General features: G+C 40.0%; 1 protein-coding gene across 1 annotated transcript in view; it reads right to left on the bottom strand.

The window, feature by feature from the left end:
* Nucleotides 1–21,496, bottom strand: part of LOC124621962 (anaphase-promoting complex subunit 4) — a 123,125-nt gene that overhangs the window by 28,639 nt on the left and 72,990 nt on the right. Inside the window, 3 exon segments of the mRNA XM_047147490.1 lie at nt 3,595–3,858; nt 7,988–8,111; nt 9,875–10,059. Of these exon segments, the coding sequence (XP_047003446.1) occupies nt 3,595–3,858; nt 7,988–8,111; nt 9,875–10,059 (573 nt within the window).

Below are 21,496 nucleotides of genomic sequence, written 5' to 3'. Positions count from 1 at the left end.
ATTCAGTATAGAATCAGACAGGGATTCCATCAGGTCCTGGACCTTTATTCAGTTTTAACAATTTCAGCTGTTTTTCAACACCACAGACACTAATACTTATTTCACTTATCTTTTCAGTGGTTTTCCTCAGTTTCCCTTTGTAAAGGAACATTTGAAAATGGAATTAAGTGTTCCAGCTTTTGCACTGCTACTGTCAATTTCCATTCCCATTTCATTTGCTAGGTACTGAACACTAACTTTGGTGCCACTAACAGCCTTTACATACGATCAGAATTTTTTGGGGTTTTATGAAATATCATTTGACAATATTCTGTTACAGTAGTTATTGAAAGCATCACACACTACTGTCTTAACAGCCAAACATGTTTCATTCAGCACCTCTCTATCTCTAGCCCTATGCTCTGTTTTACACCTATTATACAGTAATCTGTGTTTCTTTATAGTATATCATGGAGGTTCCCTCCCATTATGTAGTGTTCTACTGGGTACATATCTATCCAGTGAATAGTTAGCTATTCTTTTAAACTTGATCCATAGTAAATAGCTAAACGTAGTCTCTAACCAGACACTGAAATGGCTGACCATATTGCAATGTACAATCAAATTTGCAACACTAAAGTAAATTTTGAACATAAATACCAACCATTAGAACATAAAAGTTTACCACAATTACAACATAAAAGAAATGTAGAATAAAATGTGTCAGTTATTGCAAAAGCAGGCATATTTTATATTTGTTGATTACAGTGCCATATACTATAAATGGAAAACAATGGTTCAAGTAAACTGTACTTACTTTTTGGCATAGAATCCAAATATGGAACAAAAATGAGAGGTTCCCATTTGGAAACACAAAGTTCATGAAGGAGAGGTGGTTAGGAGGTGACCAGTTGCAGCACAGACAGATGTCCTCTTTTCACCTAGAATATTTGTTTTGTTTTGTTTGATGTGGTGTGTTCGAGATATTTAGTTTCTCAACCTTGTATTCATTCCTCAGTTGATTCAGGCAGGTTACTCTTATGCTCCACCATAACCTACCCATTTTGGCAGCTTCAGTTTTCCCCCTTCATCTCTTGTCAATGTCCAACACTCTAAGCCATATGTCAGAATGCTCTTCAACCACAACACATCGCACTACGTTCTTTGTTCATATGGATATGTGCAGACTTCAAAAGATACCATTTAATGGTGTGATACCTAGCCTAGCTTGACTTATCATGTGGGGTATGTCCACTTCCCACTGGCCAGTGTTATCAGTTAGTGAACCCAGATACTTGAACACATCAACATTTCTTATCAAGCCAAACTCAAAATTCAAATGCTCACCTTGCCCACTTCCATCAACAAGATATTTTGTTTCATCCATACTGACTGTTAGTCCCTTTTTTTATAAGCACCTACTAACTTTCTCATCTGATACATCTTATCCAGAGATATAACTACTTGATTGTCAGCAAACAGTAAAGAGGGTCAAGGTTGGTGCCATACTGCCATATAAGACCAATTTCTAAATACAACCTAAATAAGGTTGGTGCCATAAAACATTCTTGTTTTAACCTTACTTGTTTTAAAACTTTCTGACATCTTACCACCATACTTCATAACTGCCTCGCACTGGTGGTAGAAATAAATATCAAAAAGTTTCCACTCAAAGGCTCTAAAATCCAGAATTGGTATTCCAATCAGGCAAAATCACAGTGAGCATTGAGACTATCACCCCACTGACGCAACAGGTTGAAGATAAATTTTTGGTAAAATCCTGCTGCATGAAGAAGTTAGTAACTGCCTGCTGCACATCCTTGTCTGACAGGAAATGACTTTTCAAGGTCTCTTTTATGGACCGAAGGTGTGATAATTGCATGGGAAGAGATCAGGACTATAGGGTGGCTGCTCAAATGTCTTGCACTTCTCCATAATGGACGAGGCCAGAACTTAAGAGCACAACAGGGGTTTTCGACACATGTGCTGCCCCATACTCATTCTTCACTCTACAATGGATGTATACTGGTGTTCTTCCTTGCTCTACGTTGCACATACGCTGCAGTAATGCCCTCAAATGGAAACTTTTTGATCACCCGTTACACAATAATTCACCAACTCTAGTAATGCTCCAACATTTTCCAACACTGTTCACAGTAACTTCCTTGGGACAGAATTTTAGGCCTTTTCTAAAGCAATGAACACCAAAGATCTAGATTTTTTGTGATCATTTTCTGACACATATGGCGTACACAAAAGACGTTACCAACACAGCAGCAACTAGTGTGTGCATTTCGGTGTCTGTGTGGTTGTGTCTGTGGTATATGTACTTTTAAACAATGGAAAATCCAGGATGGAATGTAACTATATAGTAGTTGCTACTCACCAAATAGCGGACATTCTGAGTCACAGAAAGGCACAACAAAAAGACTGTCGGGAAGTTAGCTTTTGACCAACAAGCCTTTGTCACAAATAGACATCTCTCTCTCTCTCTCTCTCTCTCTCTCTCTCTCTCTCTCTCTCTCTCTCACACACACACACACACACACGACCACTATCTCTGGCAGCTGGAGCCAGCTGCTGGAGACTGTGGTCGTGTGTGTGTTTGAGTTTGTGTGTGTGTGTGTGTGTGGGGGGGGGGGGGGGGGGGGGGGGGGTGGTCTATTTGTGACAAAGGCCTCGCTGGCCGAAAGCTAATTTCCGGCAGTCTTTTTGTTGCGCCTTTCTGCGATTCAGCATCTCCGCTATATGGTGAGTAGCAACTATCCTTTTCATTATATTGGTGTATGTACTTTTGCTGGAGAAAGAGCAAGAGCTCAAGAGCTAGTGTGAGTACTGTTTTCTTTTGCTTGTTTCTATGTGCCACACACAAGTCAGCTATAGGTGAGCCATTGTCTTTCCTGTATTTTACATTTTATTATTGTGGATCAGACATAGTTAGGAATTAGAAAATAATTGTCAAAGCAAATTTCATTGTTTGCAAATCATATTATGCACCAATATTAACCTTTCCATCAAAATGTTAGGCTTGGGCAAAGAAAGATTTGAGTAGAATACAAATGACAGAAATGTGCTTTCTACAAAGGATCCTGAGTAAAATAACAAGGGACAGGACACGAAATGAAACAATTTGAAACATGCTTCATATCAATCCCTTAAAAAAAAAAAAAAAAAAAAAAAAAAAAAATCTATGGATATGAATCAGCTAAAATGCTGTGGCCACGTTAAAAGAATGAGAAAAGAACAGAATCTGGAAGAAGACCAAATGGAAGACCCCAAACAAGACTATGTGAAGAACGATGAGAATTGGTGAGGAACACAATGGGAGAAAATGTGGAATGGTAGGACTGTGAGAGAAAAGAGAAGATTAGAAGAGGCTTTGTGAATGAACTGCATGAGCAGAAATGTTTCAGGAAGAGGAGGGGGAGGAGGGAGGAGAAGTAGGGAGGAGCGAGGAGAAGGGGAAGGAGAAGCAGTAGTAGTGGTGGTAGTAGTAGTAGTAGTAGTAGAGTAGAGTAGTAGTGGTGGTGGTGGTCACAGTAGAAACAATAACAACAGCAATCCTATTTCAAATACGACTGTCATTGTTTTCTCCTGTTTACTTCTTCCTTTTACCTGAAGCATATAAATGCCAGTTGCTGGTGGTGGTGAATCAGTGAACACAACAAGCAATTTTACAGGATCTTGCAATGTTGTGTGAGCAATTCGAAGACCTGATGCACCAGCTGTCTTGCCAGAAACGTCCAGCCCACACACTGAATGAGCTAACTTCATGGCTGTAGTAAGTGTTTTCTCAGGCTCTCCAAATGCAGTACCCAGAACTTTAACCATCTCTGCATGTTGTTGTACAAGTGAAAACGTACGATTGTGGGACACAATCTGTAAAGTCACAATTTTTTGTCACAGAATCTGTTAATAATTCTTTCACACTAATAAAATATCAATAAGTGATTTACCAAAGCACTGTCTGTAAGTATTATTCAAAAATAAATAATAATGGCAAGAAGGTGTCTTAAAAATAGTATAGAAATGAATTTGAAAACTAAGGCTACAATCACATAATGATAGTGAAAACTTCTGCTTACCAAGTCAACACACAATACACATCACATCAATAAATGCTCACAAAAATTTAAAAAAGGAGCAAAAGTATAAAATGAGAAATCAAATAAACTATATAAGTAACTGGCCAATGGAAAATCCAGGATGGAATGTAACAATATTATGAGAAGGAAAGCTGCTACTCACTATATAGTGGAGATGCTGAGTCACAGAAAGGCACAACAAAAAGACTTTCACAATTAAAGCTCCCTAAGCTTACACACTACGTAATCTAACTTAAACTACCTTACGCTAAGGACAACACACAGATCCATGTCCGAGGGAGGACTCGAACCTCTGATGGGGAAGGGGCACTGTCTATTGTTGACGAAGGCCAATGGCCAAAAGTTTTAATTGTGAGAGTCTTTTTGTTGTGCCTATCTGTGGATCAGCATCTCTGCTATATGGTGAATAGCAACTTTCCTTCTCATAATACTGACATAAGGAACTGAATTCTTTCTTGGTGTAACAGAGAGCATGATGAGAATCTCTCTCTCTTTCTCTCTCTCATGCACACAGAGAATGTTAATAAAAAGAATGTTTTGTACGAACTATGAAATCTTGCTTAATTACATTAGGCATAGTACATGGATCCTATAGAAAGGGGTCTCGTGTGAAGAAGTCAAGAATTTACATGATAATTAAGCATAATACAATAAATGACTTAAAATTGTGAGATTTCATTGTATTATAGAGCTACTCTTAATTATAATATACACTAAACTTCTAACAGTATAAGTTTCTGCGAAGCTAATCATAAGTGGAGTGGTAAGAGCTGTCAAAGAGATATTTCTTTAATTTAGTTTTAAGTTTTACTACAATATAGTGTCCATTAGTTACACAACGGTGAGGAATGAGTTGGTTCAGAGCCTGATTCCTTAATTCTGTTTTGTTCATCAATGTCCTAAATGTGATGTAACTGTCCTAACTAACTACTTAATTACATAAAGGTAATCAAATAAGAAATGGGTGGTGATGTTACTTCTATACATATTGACCCTCCTGTACAATACATTTTTAGCATACAATTTTGAACATGGCTGACGTCTGCAGCAACCGTATACACAAATTTGAATAATGTAAAAATCTGCCAACCGGTTGCATAGGTTTTCTATATACCTTGACCAGGTTTCGTCACCTCTAAGGGTGACTTTATCAGAAGGTAAGGTAATTACATGAATAACATATCATCAAAGATGTACAGTAATTTAAGAGCTGAGTTGCTCAAGTCATACATTAAAATATAAGACATAATGTTCTTCAAAAAGTCAAACATTAAAATGTAAGTAACAAAGGTGGGGTGTGAGGTCAAGGTATATGGAAAACCTATGCAACCGGTTGGAGGATTTTTACATATTTTTCACATTTTTATCAATTATATATGACTTGGAACAGACCTTGAATGTACGAGGGTGATTTGGTATGTTTGATGAAAAGGCAAGGAACAACATTTTATTTTGTAAACAACTCAGCTTACATCTTGACATAGTGTCATTTGAGGCATACACACTTGGGCCAGCGATATCCCAGCTTTCTCATCCCACTGGAAAAACGGGTTGTGTCACACTCCACAGAAAAATCACTGACTGTCACTATCACTTTTTCATTTGATGAAAATTTCTTCCTCCCCAGTCAAAGTTCACATTAAGGAACACAATGAAGTCACTTGCGGCTGAGTCTGGTGAATAGGGTGGATGAGGAACCAATTCAAAGACCAATTCATGCACTTTCACCACTGTTATCGCTCATTTGTGGGATAGTGCATTATTCTAGTGAAAGAGGAATTTTTCCTGTGCCAACCTTTATCATTTTTTCAGCCAACACAAATTTCAAACAACCCAACAATGAAGCATAATAGGGTCCAGTTATGGTTCTGTCTTTTTCCGAGTAATCTCTGAGGATTATTCCTTGGGAATTCCAAAAAACTGTGGCCATCACATAACCAGCTGACAAAATGATCTTTCCTTCTTCGGTGCACTTTCACCAGTTTTGTCCATTGTTTTGGCTCTGGTATGTAATGATGGACCCAGGTTTCATCAACAATCAGAAACTGACACAAAAAGTTTTGCAGACTGCGATTAAATATCGCCAGACATTGTGTTGAAGTGCCATGTCAGATGTGCTTTTGGTCGACTGTGAGTAATTGTGACACCCACCTTGCAAACAACTTTCTCACAGATAATTCTCCATGCAGGATTTTATGCACTGACTCAGCTGAGATGCCTACAGTCTCAGCTGTCTCACAAATTTTTATTTGGCACCCTTGCATTACCATATACTGTGTCTTTTCAATGATTTCCCATGTGGTGAACTCAATTGGATTGCTGGAGCATGCTTTGTCTTTTGTGCTTGTTTGCCCATGTTTATATTCATTAATCCAAAAGTACATGTTCTCTAATGAAGGTGCAGAGTCCGTGTGAACTTCATCCAATTCTGTTTTGATTAGTGTGGCAGTCCAATCCTTCAAATAAAATTTTTAATAACAACACAAAACGCAGTTTTCTCCATTTTCACTCACAGTCGAGATACTGGTCAATTCAAACGGATATCAACAATGAACTGTATGCTGTACAGTGTTGGAATTCTTTATACAATCCTTGGAATAATCAAGCTTACCAACCATGAAGGTGCAACGGAAATGTTCCATTCTTTCATGAAAATTTACCAGACTTATCAAACCACCCTTGTACAAGTATGCAGTTTTGCTATTTAGTATAAGTTTCACCTCAAAAATCATCTTGCTGTCTTTCTGGAAATGGCTACCTCACAATGTCTCTTCATCTGAGGAAAAAGGAATAAGTCACTGGGTGCACATCAGAAGCATAGGGGGCGAGGCAAAATCTGATAGTCCAAAGCAGCAGCAGATGTGACTATGTCCTGCACTGAGGCGTTGTCATGTAGCAATAAAACCAACACAGACAACTTCATGTGATGTGTAACCATAAATACTACACATGACCTAATCAGGAAAGTTTGCTTCTGTGGTTTGCCCTTTACAAAAATAGCCTGTTAGCAACACACCATTACAGTAACAAAAAAAATTCAGCATAATCTTGCCCGATGGTGATTTGACCATTACCTTTCACAGTTGCAGTGAGTCACGTGTTTCCACTGCTTGTTTTGCTTCCCTGTCTTAAGGTAACAGTGATGCACACAGCATTCATCCATGGTGATTAGACAGTTAAAGAAGTTATTTGGATTGGCCTGACACAGCTGCAACATTTCTACTGCCGCCTCGGTTTGGGGAACTTTACAAATCAGTGTGAGCAGTTGTGGAACCAGCATGTGGCAACATTTGTCATGTTCAAAATATTTTGCAAGATGTTGAAAAACTGATTCATTACTGATTTTAACATTTTTCCAATACTGCCTTGGTTGTGTTATGTTGTAGTCCCCCTGACCCCTCCCTGTAACAACTATTTCCACAGCATTGAAGATTTTAAAAGTATAAATATGCAACAACTTACATACCAAGTGCTTAACATGAAGTCAACATATGTGCCTGCAATACATTCAAACTACCATGCATCAGGCCTTACAATCCAAAAATCTATATGTTCATTCTATATGATCAATTTTGAATGAAGTTTCTTTCTTTATATTAAATTAATACAGTCTCTGTAGGCTCCCAACATCACTAACAATATAAACATGACTGGTTAATAGTCATTCAGATATACTATAATTGCTTGAAAAATACAGCCTCAGAACATTACAATAAAAGCAATAAAAAAGCAGATGACAAAAGTATTACCTCTGTATCAACATCTAAAACAAAACTGAGAAAGAAATTGCAAACTACAGCAAATTTCAATTTCTTAAGCATTTTAATAATTATGTTTGACCTGCTTTTAGTTACTATACCAGTAAATGATTGATAAGATTATTTATTTAAATGTATACTAACTGATGGGTGTTCAGCTACCACAGGATTTCCAGCAAGAAATCTTGCCCATGCAGTTGCTTCTGCTGGTGGTGGGCATGTCAGCTCAGAGTCTACCAGATACTGTCCCAGACGCTCTAAGTTGAACCTACAGAGTATGTTTAAGTTGATATAAGTAACGATACTACAAACAAAAATAAATTTCAGTTAGATCCAAGTCATAGAAGATATGAAAATTCATATTTTATAATTAACATTTGTTCTGAGAAGTTCTGTTCACTCATTCTGGCAAGGAAACATTACAAAGTAGAAAACTTGAAATAGAAATAAATATGTAGGAATTTGGTGGGCATCAGATGATCTGAAAAAAGAGTTTTAATTGCTAGAGGACACAAATTTTATGTAAGCACTACTTCTTTCAGTGGAAAAAAAATGTTCAATGTATTCAGTTAATTTAATTATTTAAATTTTAATTGTAATTTCTGTAAATTAAACTTTGAACAATTTGTAGTTTCAGCACCTATTATTGGAGGATATATAAGGGCCCGATTTTTGGTAACGAGATAGTCAATCTACGGCCGAGTTTCGGACAAGAAATCTGTGTTGGTTAGAACAACAACAATGCATCCGTTAAATAAGTGTTACCCAATGAGGCCATGTGTTAAAACAATGACAATGTCTGCTCCATACGTACCTTGCTATTCTTCAAGAACTGTGAACTTTGTGGTTAGGTTTTTACTGCTAATAAATATTCAATAGAAAACTATGGTAGCAGTTTGTGGAGGTTTGCCCGAAAACTATTAATCAGAAATAGCAGAAATGGGAACACCATGAAACTTAACATCAGAATTGGGGGTCACGAAGTAGACAAAGTTAAGGAATTCTGCTACATTGGCAGCGAAATAACCCGTGATGGATGGAGCAAGGACAACCTAAAAAGTAGAGTAGCACTGGCAAGAAAGGCTTACCTGGCCAAGAGAAGTCTACTAGCATGAAACATAGGCCTTAATTTGAGGAAGAAATTTCTGAGAATGTACATTTGGAGCACAACATTGTATGGTAATGAAACACAGACTGTGGGAAAACTGGAACAGAAGAGAATCGAAGCATTTGAGATGTGGTGGTACAGAAGAATGTTGAAAATTAGGTAGACTGATAATGTAAGGAATGAAATGGTTTCCTGCAAAACCGAGGAAGAAAAGAACATACAGAAAATACTGTCAATTGAGATATCACAGAATAACTTCCATGGTACTAGAGGGATCTGTGGACGGCAAAAACTATTGAGGAAGACAGAGATTGGAATACACTCAGCAAGTAACTGAGGTTGTGGGTCACAAGTGCTATTCTGAGATGACGAGATCGGCACAGGAGAGGAATCTGTAATGGGAAGAGAAAAGTCCCAAGGGGACGGGGGAAGAGCACATGTTATGGAAATGTCCGATTTTAGACACAGGCAAATTAGATAAAAGTCTACAGATGAAACACAGATTAAATTTGAACTATGAGGATAGGCATCTTTCATGGGAAAAAGGAAGCTCAACTACTGCTATCTGCCATTGACTTGTAGATAAAGGCGTTACCTTGGGTACTTTTTCTATTTCTTTTTATTTCCTGAGGCAGTGCAGCTAAGTAGAAGTCTTCATTCTACAAAAGCGGGGCATATGAGTACCGTGTGAAGATATACACACATCTTTCATTTCTTACAGTCAATCACCAATGTGCCTCACTCCTTAATTATAGTGAGATTACGAATAACGATCAGCTTCATAAGAATGGTTATTAAAACAATTACAATACAGAGGACAAAAAAATCTGAATTGTGATATACTGCCAAAATTGTATTAAATTACACAAGAAAACAAAGTTTGTTAAATGAAAGAAAATTATATCGATTATTATCAACAATACCTGTGTTTTCGTTTTGAGCCTCCTGGTGTAGCAGTAGGGCTTCCAGGTTTTTCTGATGGATCATCAAGGTTATACAAGAAATCTGCTATAAATGCTAGTTCTTGCTGTGATATTTTAGATATTTCAGGTGGGATGCGCTCTTCAGACAGTCTCAGAATAGCAAGATACAGCCAGCGAAAGAATGCCTGGATGAAAATGAACCGTTACATTGTAATTTAGAGATATTTACTTGTCAGGTGCATAAACTAGATTCTGTGAATAGACAATTCTCTAAAGACCAAAAATACTGTGATTTCTCCTTTGTCAAAGAGTAGCTATTCCATATCAACTTTTGTTCTTTTTATTAGTATTTGTTATTATTGTGTATCTTCCATCTCCTGGCATAAATGCTGTTCAACTGTTCAAGTGTACTAATTGTGAGATGACAGTGACAACAACAACAACAACAACAACAACAACAATAATAATAATAATATAGCAGGGGAAAAATTTAAGAATAGGAAACCAGGCAACACAACACTAGACACTGAAAAACAAATTCAGAATATTTCAATGAGTTATAAAATATATACAGTGACTTATCAGTATCTCAGAGGTATCGTATTTACTCGAATCTAAGCCGCACTTGAATCTAGGCCGCACTCGAATCTAAGCCGCACCTAAAAAATGAGGCTCGAAATAAAGGAAAAAAAAATTTCCCGAATCTAAGCTGCACCTGAAATTTGAGACTCGAAATTCAAGGAGAGAGAAGAGTCTTAGGCAGCACCTCCAAATTGAAACAAAGTTGGTCCATTGTAATATGAGACACAATTTAGGCCGAATGAATGACGATACACCTACAGTAGTTCGGTTCGAGTAGTAAGCTTAGAAGTTAAGCTTTACCAGGTAGCCATTGCTAGGCGTCAGGCACTCCGTTCGTAATTATACGGGTACCCTTCCTTTTTCACGTGCTTCGTCTGGTTTGAATCAATTGCTTATTTTGCTTTGATCTGATAAGTGCCGTTTTCTTTGTTATAGGTGTTTACGTCACTCTAAGCTGAAAATGCATGACTGTAATGTGTCATGCATTGTTTGTCGCATTCTGATAGTGTGTGTTTATGGCCTGTCGCCGCTCGCGGCAGGGCTTGCTTTTGTGCGCGCTACCGCCTCTTACAATTTAAAAAAAGGAGAGGAATCGTCTCATTAGCGAAGCAATGGCAAGAGACTGCTATTTGTCGTTACTTACACTGCTGCTTTCTTTGATAATGATCAACAAGAACCAAATAATAGACTTCGTATGATAGAACATGTTCTGAACGAGAGTTCAGCGAAAATTTTTCTCCGTTTGAAAATCTTTGCGGCCGCTTCTTTAGTACATCAAATTCTGCACAGAAATTAGAGTCATCTTAGATTTAAAAATCTAGTCAGTTGCCGTGCTTCATTTCTGACTGTATCACTATTAGGCATTAGAATAATACAAATATAAACATGACACGATATGTCTATTCTTCCGCGTTTGCTGTTGTCTCACTCTAGTTTGGTAGTTTATTAGGCAGCCAGGATTTAAATGAGATAGCAGCAAACACGAAAGAATACTTGGCAAAATGTTTATATTCGTATTATTCTTATGGTGAAGAGAATACTGTATGTGATTCACATTTCATCAGGTTCCTATTAGCAACTATCTCTTCTCACAGGTAGGAAAAAATTCAGAACGTAGAGTTGGCCATATTGACAAACATCCCAAACAGTCTTGCCAGTCGGATTTTCGTAGTACATTGAAATTCTGCTACATTCGAAGATGAACAATACAGAATTTGTATTTACTTCGTTGGATATTGTATGAAAATGCAGTGGTCGAAACTTGGGGCGGAGAAAAAAAAAGCTCGTCTTCTACATTTTCTTTTTTTAATTTATGTACTGACGCAAAGGTTTTGGCGCCAGTATTTATCTTTGTGCCTACAAAGCATGCCTGTGTAGCGCTACATATATTCGGCGGCAGAAGTTAGTTGTGGCGGCACCTACCAACATTTTTCAGAACTTCCGCTTGCTTTGCACTCAATTCTAAGCCGCAGGCGGTTTTTTGAATTACAAAAACCGGAAAAAAGTGCGGCTTAGATTTGAGTAAATACGGTATTAGCGGCAGTTGACTGACTATGTTTTGAGAGAGTGGGGTTTAACAAAGTTTTCAAACACAGTTAATTACAGAAGCTTCTGTCTTGGACATCTGCACACCAACATAAACACCATTTCTTCCTCAGTGTTACATATAACATTTGACTTCAGCAGTTTTGAAACATTATCTCTTAAATGGAGAAAATTTGCATATCAAACAATAGGAAGTCCAGGGTGGAATAACAACAATATTGAAATGATAAACTGATACCGACCACACACTGGAGACATTGAACTGCAGACAGGCACAATGAAAAAGAACACTAGAAATATTTTCAGCTCCAGAAGTAGAACTCTCACACATTCACACAACAGGAACACACACAAATGGCTATTATCAACAGTCTAGGTGGTGCACTCAGATCTTCGTGCCTGGTGGCAGTGGCCATGTGTATGTGAGTTGCTGTTGTGTGAATGTGTGAAAGTTCTACTTTTGAAGGAGAACTTCGTCCATAATCTGAAAATATTTCTAGTATTCCTTTTCATCGTGTCTGTCTGCAATTAATTTCCTTCTCTTTGTGGTGAATACCAATCTGCCTTTCCTACATTGTTGAAAATTTACATATCATTTTTATAGCCTCAAGCAACAAGATTATTTTGTGTAAATACAGAACTTTTTTGTGATATAAGGTCTGCCCACGCATTACTTCATAGTTTCCTATGGGTCATACCTTCCATAATTCTTAGCTTTCTAGTACCATCCTGCAAGCTGAGTTTACTCTGTTATGGAGTAGCTGTAGTATAACATTTGCCCCCCTCCCCAATCAGTTCTTTAAATACAAAATAAGGTGATCTTTTTAACCACAGAAGCAACATCCAACATCACACCATATCTCGTAGCTATCATCTTCTGAATCCAAGGCTGTCAACACACACTAGGGCAGTGGCACTTCACTCAGAGGAAGCCTATTCGAGTCCTGGTGCCCGACAGTGATAGGAGACATAGTGATAAAGTTCCTAATCATCAGACTGTGTGCAGTGCCCTGGCTTAACAACAGGTTTCAAACCTTTCCACATTGTGCGAGGGGTTACTCAAAAAAACAGAACAATATTGCCATGGGCAAAGCCTCTGTATTACACATTTCTGCCACTAGATGAGTATAGCACATCTCATTGCCAGTTCAGTGGCGCCTGTGTTGTCGACCTGGCTTCTTATCTTCATCAGCAGTGATTTTTTTTGCTGGTGCCATTTTGTTCTTGTTTCATTTTTTATGATGGCAAGTTTAAGTGAACAACGTGCAGCTGTGAAATTTTGTTTTCTACTCAGTAAAAATGCCACTGAAACTTTTTTTAATGTTGAAAACCGTTTACCAGGATGATGCTACAGGAAAAACTCAAGTGTACAAATGGTTTGATAAATTTAAAAATGGCAACATGTCGTCTGATGACAAACTCGTTCTGGACATCCAAATCGACGAAAATATTGAAAAAATTTGAGAGCTTGTGTTCAGAGACTGTCGACAGACTATTGATCAACTGTCAGAGATGAGTGAATTGTCTTGTTCATCAAAAAAAGACCTGATTTGTGACAGACAGGAGACTGGTTCTTCCAACAAGAAATGCACCTGCATAATTGATGAAAGGAGAAAATATAAAAATGCAGTAAATGAAGCAGGCAAAAAAGAATACAAATGTCTCAAAAATGAGATCACCAGGAAGTGCAAAATGGCTAAGCAGGGATGGCTAGAGGACAAATGTAAGGATGTAGAGGCTTATCTCACTAGGCCTACAGGAAAATTAAAGTGACCATTGGAGAAAAGAGAATCACTTGTATGAATATCAAGAGCTCAGATGGAAACCCAGTTCTAAGCAAAGAAGGGAAAGAAGAAAGGTGGAAGGAGTATATAGAGGGTCTATACAAGGGTGACGTACTTGAGGACAATATTATGGAAATGGAAGAAGATGTAGATGAAGATGAAATGGGAGATACGATACTGCGTGAAGAGTTTGACAGACCACTGAAAGACCTGAGTCGAAACAAGGCCCCGGGAGTAGACAACATTCCATTAGAACTACAAGGCCTTGGGAGAGCCAGTCCTGACAAAACTCTACCATCTGGTGAGCAAGATGTATGAGACAGGCGAAATACCCTCAGACTTCAAGAAGAATATAATAATTCCAATCCCAAAGAAATCAGGTGCTGGCAGATGTGAAAATTACCGAACAATCAGTTTAGTAAGCCACGGATGCAAAATACTAACGCGAATTCTTTACAGATGAATGGAAAAACTGGTAGAAGCTGACCTCGGGGAAGATCAGTTTGGATTCCATAGAAATATTGGAACACGTGAGGCAATACTGACCTTACGACTTATCTTAGAAGCTAGATTAAGGAAAGGCAAAGCTATGTTTCTAGCATTTGTAGACTTAGAGAAAGCTTTTGACAATGTTGACTGGAATACTCTCCTTCAAATTCTGAAGGTGGCAGGGGTAAAATACAAGGAGCGAAAGGCTATTTACAATTTGTACAGAAACCAGATGGCAGTTATAAGAGTCGAGGGACATGAAAGGGAAGCAGTGGTTGGGAAGAGAGTGAGACAGGGTTGTAGCCTCTCCCCAATGTTATTCAATCTGTATATTGAGCAAGCAGTGAAGGAAACAAAAGAAAAATTCGGAGTAGGTATTAAAATCCATGGAGAAGAAATAAAAACTTTGAGGTTCGCCGATGACACTGTAATTCTGTCAGAGACAGCAAAGGACTTGGAAGAGCAGTTGAACGGAATGGACAGTGTCTTGAAAGGAGGATATAAGATTAACATCAACAAAAGCAAAACGAGGATAATGGAATGTAGTCGAATTTGGTTGGGTGATGCTGAGTGAATTAGATTAGGAAATGAGATATTTAATGTAGTAAAAGAATTTTGCTATTTGGGGAGCAAAATAACTGATGATGGTCGAAGTAGAGAGGATATAAAATGTAGACTGGCAATGGCAAAGAAAGCGTTTCTGAAGAAGAGAAATTTGTTAACATCGAGTATAGATTTAAGTGTCAGGAAGTCGTTTCTGAAAGTATTTGCATGGAGTGAAACATGGACAATAACTTGTTTGGACAAGAAGAGAATAGAAGCCTTTAAAATGTGGTGCTACAGAAGAATGCTGAAGATTAGATGAGGAGGTATTGAATAGGATTGGGGAGAAGAGAAGTTTGTGGCACAACTTGACTAGAAGAAGGGATCAGTTGGTAGGACATGTTCTGAGGCATCAACGGATCACCAATTTAGTATTTGAGGGAAGCGTGGAGGGTAAAAATCGTAGAGGGAGACCAAGAGATGAATACACTAAACAGATTTGGAAGGATGTAGGTTGCAGTAGGTACTGGGAGACGAAGAAGCTTGCACAGGATAGAGTAGCATGGGGAGCTGCATCAAACCAGTCTCTGGACTGAAGACCACAACAACAACAACAACAACAGCACAGCCATCTCTGATAGACTGTTTTTGGTTAAAAATGGCACGGTTCTGCTGCCCCACACACCTTACTCATATGACCTGGCTCTGTGTGACTTTTCATTATTTCCACACATGGAAGGACACCAATTTAACACCACTAAAGAACTCAAAAAAAGGTGAGACCTGTCAGCCATTTCTAAAGATGACTACAGAAAATATTTTGAACAGTGGAAGCTCCTGCAGGAGAAATGTATTAGATGTAATGGAGAATATTTTGAAGGGGATAATGTTGTTTTGTAAACAATTTGAAAATCAACAGCTTTTAAAAAATAATTCCCTAGATATTGTTGACAGTCATCCATCTGTACAAGCAGGCATTATGCTTAGCAGTCTCAGAGCTATTACAGGGCAATAAGCTGTGTGTTGTACTACAGTACACCTGTACAGGACTGAATCACTATTTCTTAACTAGGAATGGTCACCTGCTTTAACAATAAAAATTCCCGGTAATTTTGTGACCTGGATCTATTACTTTCATTTTCCCACTGATTGACATAACATTTGGAGTATTCAGCTGTAACCAAACAAATTGTTTACCGTCTGCTCCCATCAAACATGACTGGTGTCCTCATGTCTCAAAATTTTTTGAGTATTTCAATTTCTGTTTCCTTCATCCCCATAGCAATAAGATACTTTTACAACACCCAGCTGGAGAAGTGTCACTTGTTCCACATTATATTCCTGTGGTTGGCCACCAGACCATTGCAGTTGTGGCATATGATTCTTCACTACATCATCTGTGATGTTTACTCTCCCAATGAGAGAAGCAAGAAGGGAAAGGATTAGGCAGATGTGCTGGGAGTATAGCAGGCTTGATTGAAGCTGAAGTGGGTGCAGGGAAGGGGGCAGAAGCAGGTTGAGGCCAGGGGGCTTAAAGGAATGAGAGATGCATAGTTAGAGACAATTTACAACTGTGAAATTCAGAAAAACTGTTGTTGGTGTGAAGAATCCAGGTGGGAAGCAGTCACTGTACTCAAGTACACAGTGTTGTGTGGCATGCTTGGCAATCGGGTGGTCTAACTGTCCACTGTTACAGTTTGGCAGTGGTTATTCATGCGGACATGTAGTAACCTGTCGGTTACTACATCTACAGCCCACAGCGGGCATTTTGTGCCACTACAGCAAGCGTAGTGCATGCCGACATTCAAATGGCGCACCCGCAACTACACTAGGCAGCCACCAGGGGCTGCCCTGTCACTGACCACTGTCACCAGGTCTGTCATGTAAGTGCAGCACTACACCAGTGACATGTGACATGGATAACTTCTTTATAAGGGCATGCACAGGCCTCTGAGCCCTAGGCTGTTAAATGTGTTCGAGATGCGTAAACTACTTTCTTTATATTCTTGCGAATGCCAATTCATGACCCAATAAATTATATTCCTTTTACAGGTTTGATTCCTTGTGACCCTAGTTAGAACACAAGTGGTGACACCGATGAACAAATTTTTGTGTGTTTCAGATTCTGTGGTTTTCTGCCGTTTGGTTCTTCCATGAACACTTCTGCTACAGCAGTAGTTGCATGCGACTGTCAGAACAATTGTTGACTTTGCTGACCCAGGCTCAGCCAACGGTTGTTCACACACCACCATTCCCCCCCCCCATATTATGGATCCATGGAAGTCTAGGATGCTTACACGAAACCACTTCACTAACATTTCATGGTGTTCCTGGCAGTCGGTATGGATGTCTGTAAGGCTCGTTTCTTATTCTGGATACAACCTCGCACTTATCACTTACTGTGACAGTTAGCTCTGCTGCAGGAATCAGCCTCACTTTCTTTTGACAATTTGTGTAGTTTGCTGTCATCCTACCAAACAACGCATACACATGGTTGCTGTGTGTGCTGAATTCTACCAATGTCACAAACAACTGCAGCAATTGTGTCGAGTTGGTTGGCTGAGCTTCATTCAAAGTGTCAGTTCGTTATGGCCAAGTCTCAGGAGTCGTATGCGAATGCCATGGTAAGATACACATATCATTTATTTGCCCCCAGACAAGGAGGTGATTCAACGTTCCCTTCAGTTTGAGAACTCTACATTAGAAGAGGTTCTGAGTATTGCACAGTCTTTCATTCTCATTTCATGGCCTTGGAGTGAAGCTGCCATAGTTGGAAGCGTGCAGCCCAGTGCATCAGGCCTAATGTCCTGGTGAAGAGGAGATAGCGGCAGTACAAACACCACTAGGCCGATGTGGACAAACGCGTCAGTTGGTACAGCAAACACCACTTCCTTCTTTCGTGACCCTCTTGTTTAGTACAGCAGGAAATGGCAGTCTGCCCCAAGCTGTGGATCTCTTGCCTTTTTTATAATTAAGTAATTTAAAAAGAAAATTTAAAAAAAAGGGGGTCACTTAGCAGCTGCATGACGATCCCCTCCCTGATGAGTAATTGCAGGAATCAATGGACATCGATATTCATACTGTTGCGTCATTTGGTTCGCTGTTGTCTGCAGCCCAGAACAAACTTTTCATTGAAGTGCGGGTGAAGTAATCCTACAAATCAACATAGGGCCTACAGCATCCCTACTCAGCTCACAGACGTACGTCAGGCTAGGGTCCCCACCATTTGCACATACTGAGAATCAGCTGGTAACCTATTAACAACACCCTATTCCTATTAATGGCTTACACAGTTTACAAGTCAGCTGTCCATTCAATTACTTACTTGGTGGTTAACGATGCGGTTAGTGAAAATTTGTTCGGGTTAGATGCCTTTGCTACTTTAGGTTTACCTATTGTTCATGTGTTGCACCTGATGTCAGACCACATGCCTTATCATGAACTGGACTCCTTGTGTTGAGTTTTTCAAATCTGCTTGGCCCAGGGTTATGCTGTGCAAACAATTTGACGGCATGCATCAACTTCAAACCTTCTGCCTGTCTTCACTTTTTCTGGGCACAGCCAATGCCAGTAAATTTACGCAACCACGTTAAGATGGAGCAGGATCACTTAACACCATTGGGAGTGATTAGCTCAATTTCTTTACGTGAATGGCCTAAAGCCTTAGTGACTGTAAAGAAAGTGCTCAATCAGCTTTGGCTCTGTGGCAACTTCAAGGTTGCTATTAACGCGTAGGCAGTCACAGACATTTGTCCCATTCTTCACCTGGATGAGTAGCTCACAGAGTTGGCTGGGGGACTATTCTTTCCAAAAATTGACTGGGCCAAAGCCTACCTTCAGATTCCATTAGACGAGGCATTAAAGCAGTTGCTTGTGCTTAATATGTGTTTTGGCCTCTATCAATATCAACGGCTAATGTTTGGGGTCACTATAGAGCCTGCCATCTTTCTTAAAACTGATTACGACAGTTGTCGCTTATTACATTACTATCTCGATGATATCATCTTGACACGTGCTACCAGAGAGGATCACCTAAGTAACATCTATCCTTTGTTTACCATTTTACAGGCCATGGGCTTCACATGTGATCTCCCTAAATCTCACTTTTCCAGTCTTCCATTGTTCATTTTGGTTATGAAATTTTCTGACAGGGTGTGCACCCCACGGAACAACATGTTGCCACTATTATGGGTTTGCCCCACCTGTTTAATCTACAAGAACTTCAGGCTTTTCTTAGAAAAGTGGCATGCTATCACAAGTTTATTCCCTTAACGACTACTATTGCCCACCCCTTACATCTGTTGTTTTGGAAAAGTGCTCCTTTCATCTGGTCTGCAGACTGTGAGCATGCTTTTGTGCAGCTTAAGGTTAGTCTTTGCTCTGCACCGTACCTTGCAACATTTCAATCCCACAAGCATTTGGTCCTAGCCATGGACAAATCCCAGTAAGGGATGGGGGCAATCTTGGCCCAGCATCCTTCAGAGGCTCTGCACAACTTATTGCCTTTGCAACAAAAACGCTAAACTTGTTTCTGCAAAATTATTCTCAGGTAGAAAAAGAAGCTCTTGCTATAGTCTTTGCCTGAAAGAAATCATTTGTTCTTGTTGGTGCAACATTCCATTTAATTGCTGACTATGAGCTCTTGGTTTCCCCATTTAGCCTGTTGATGTCCTTACCAGACAAAAGTACTCATTGTCTTCAATGATGGCCTCTGTTCCCAGTACAATTATAAGACCCACTTTCGGCCCATGTTGCAACATGCAAACATGAATGCTCTACCCCAGTCCCCATGGGTCCTGATCTGTTGTTCAATGAGGAGGGTCTGCTTTGTTGGTAACTGAATATGGAGGTGAGGCACATGGAGGATGGCTTCCCAATCACCAGTTCCCATATTGCCTCTGCTGCGGTGGCGTATTCAGTGCTCCAGAAGATCATATGCATGATACAACACAGGTAGACCGACTGTTCGTCAGGCCAGACATTGGGCCTGCTTCAGAATTATTGTGTTGCACCACTGCCTCTCCCTCTTGGATGGCATTATTCTCCTGTTGACAGAAGGGTTTACTCCCCACATTCTGGTTCCAGCAGCTCCATGACGGGAGGTCTTCTGCTTTATTACATCAGAGTCACTGAGAGATCTCTCGCACAAAACTGCTAGTGTGCTGCCATGTGTTTTGGCTGGGTGGAGTCAAACACATAGTTGGAGATTGCTGCAAGAGTTCAGATCAGCAGGCAGTGCTATTCACTGTTTTTTTGCCAGGGCCAGCCCCTATAAAACCTGGGGAAAGAGTCCACATTGATCTCGCTGGTTCTTTTTTATACTCTTTCTGGTTATTGGCAACTGATGCCCTTTATCATTTTCCATATGTCATTCATAGCCAGTCTGCAACAGCATATGTGACTGTCAAGGATGTGTTGACGATATTTTCCTTAGAAGTCTTCCCTTGCACTCTGTTTCCAGATAATGGTCCTCAGTTCTTGGTGCATTCTTTCAAGGACTTCTGTACATGTAATTGCATTTGCCGAGTGATGGTACTTTTATTCAATCTGCAGCTATATGGCAAGGTGGAACCTTTTGTCTGAACATTTATGATGCTAACGCACAAGTACATAGAAGATTTCCCAGCTGAGAGGTTCTCCTATTTTTTTAAGCTCTTGTAGATCGGTGCCAATTTGGGCTGACCTGCGTGACCATCAGCCATGGATGCTGCACAGCCTCTTGCTGCCAGGCAGGTGTGTCCCAGCAACACCAGACCCCCCGGCACCTGACACTGGGCACTGGGCCAGGTCGTTTGGATGGCAACCTCACTGGATTCAGGCCTTGGTCCATAGCCAGCGCGGTCGCAGTGTGTTCATGATTCGCACCAAGGATTGACTTGTGACATGCATCAGAACCAGTTGCATCCTAAGATGGACACTGAGGCCCCTCCCTGTGTTGTGGGCCTGCTGCCTTATTCTTTGTTGGCCCTGGCCCTTCTGCGGATCGAGCAGGCCTGGTTATGTCAACCTATCCCAGATGGTCAGGGCTTTGTCAGCATCAACAGCAGGTTTGTTTCATGTAACTTGTGCCAGGGTCTCCCACTGCACTGAGCAGGCAATGTCATTAGTGAGGACACAGGCCAGGTCTATTGCCAGAGCCTCTTCTCTCAAATTTGCTGCTGTCGTAGCCTAGGTTTGCACCCCTTGTCATGGATTCCGACATTCAGGTGGCTCCTGTCCACCAGTCGCCCCAGGGTTGATGGGTGATGGGGTTGCTGTCATACTAATCTCTTTTATCATATTAATGTAATATGTCTGCTTGTGTCTGTATATGTGTGGATGGATATGCGTGTGTGCGCGAGTGTATACCCATCCTTTTTTTCCCCCTAAGGTAAGTCTTTCCGCTCCTGGGATTGTAATGACTCCTTACCCTCTCCCTTAAAACCCACATCCTTTCGTCTTTCCCTCTCCTTCCCTCTTTACTGATGAGGCAACAGTTTGTTGCGAAAGCTTGAATTTTGTGTGTATGTTTGTGTTTGCTTGTGTGTCTATCGACCTGCCAGCGCTTTCGTTTGGTAAGTCACATCTTCTTTGTTTTTAGATAATCTCTTTTATCTGTGCATACCAGTCTGTGTGGATCGGGAACTTTTTGCACTTTTTCTGCTGCCCACTGCCACAGGCACGTATTCAAACAAGGCAT

This window comes from Schistocerca americana, chromosome 7 (genome assembly GCF_021461395.2).
Source record: "Schistocerca americana isolate TAMUIC-IGC-003095 chromosome 7, iqSchAmer2.1, whole genome shotgun sequence".
NCBI lineage: Eukaryota > Metazoa > Arthropoda > Insecta > Orthoptera > Acrididae > Schistocerca > Schistocerca americana.
The sequence above is the reverse complement of the archived record's forward strand: the minus strand, read 5'-3'. Positions and strand labels throughout refer to the sequence as shown.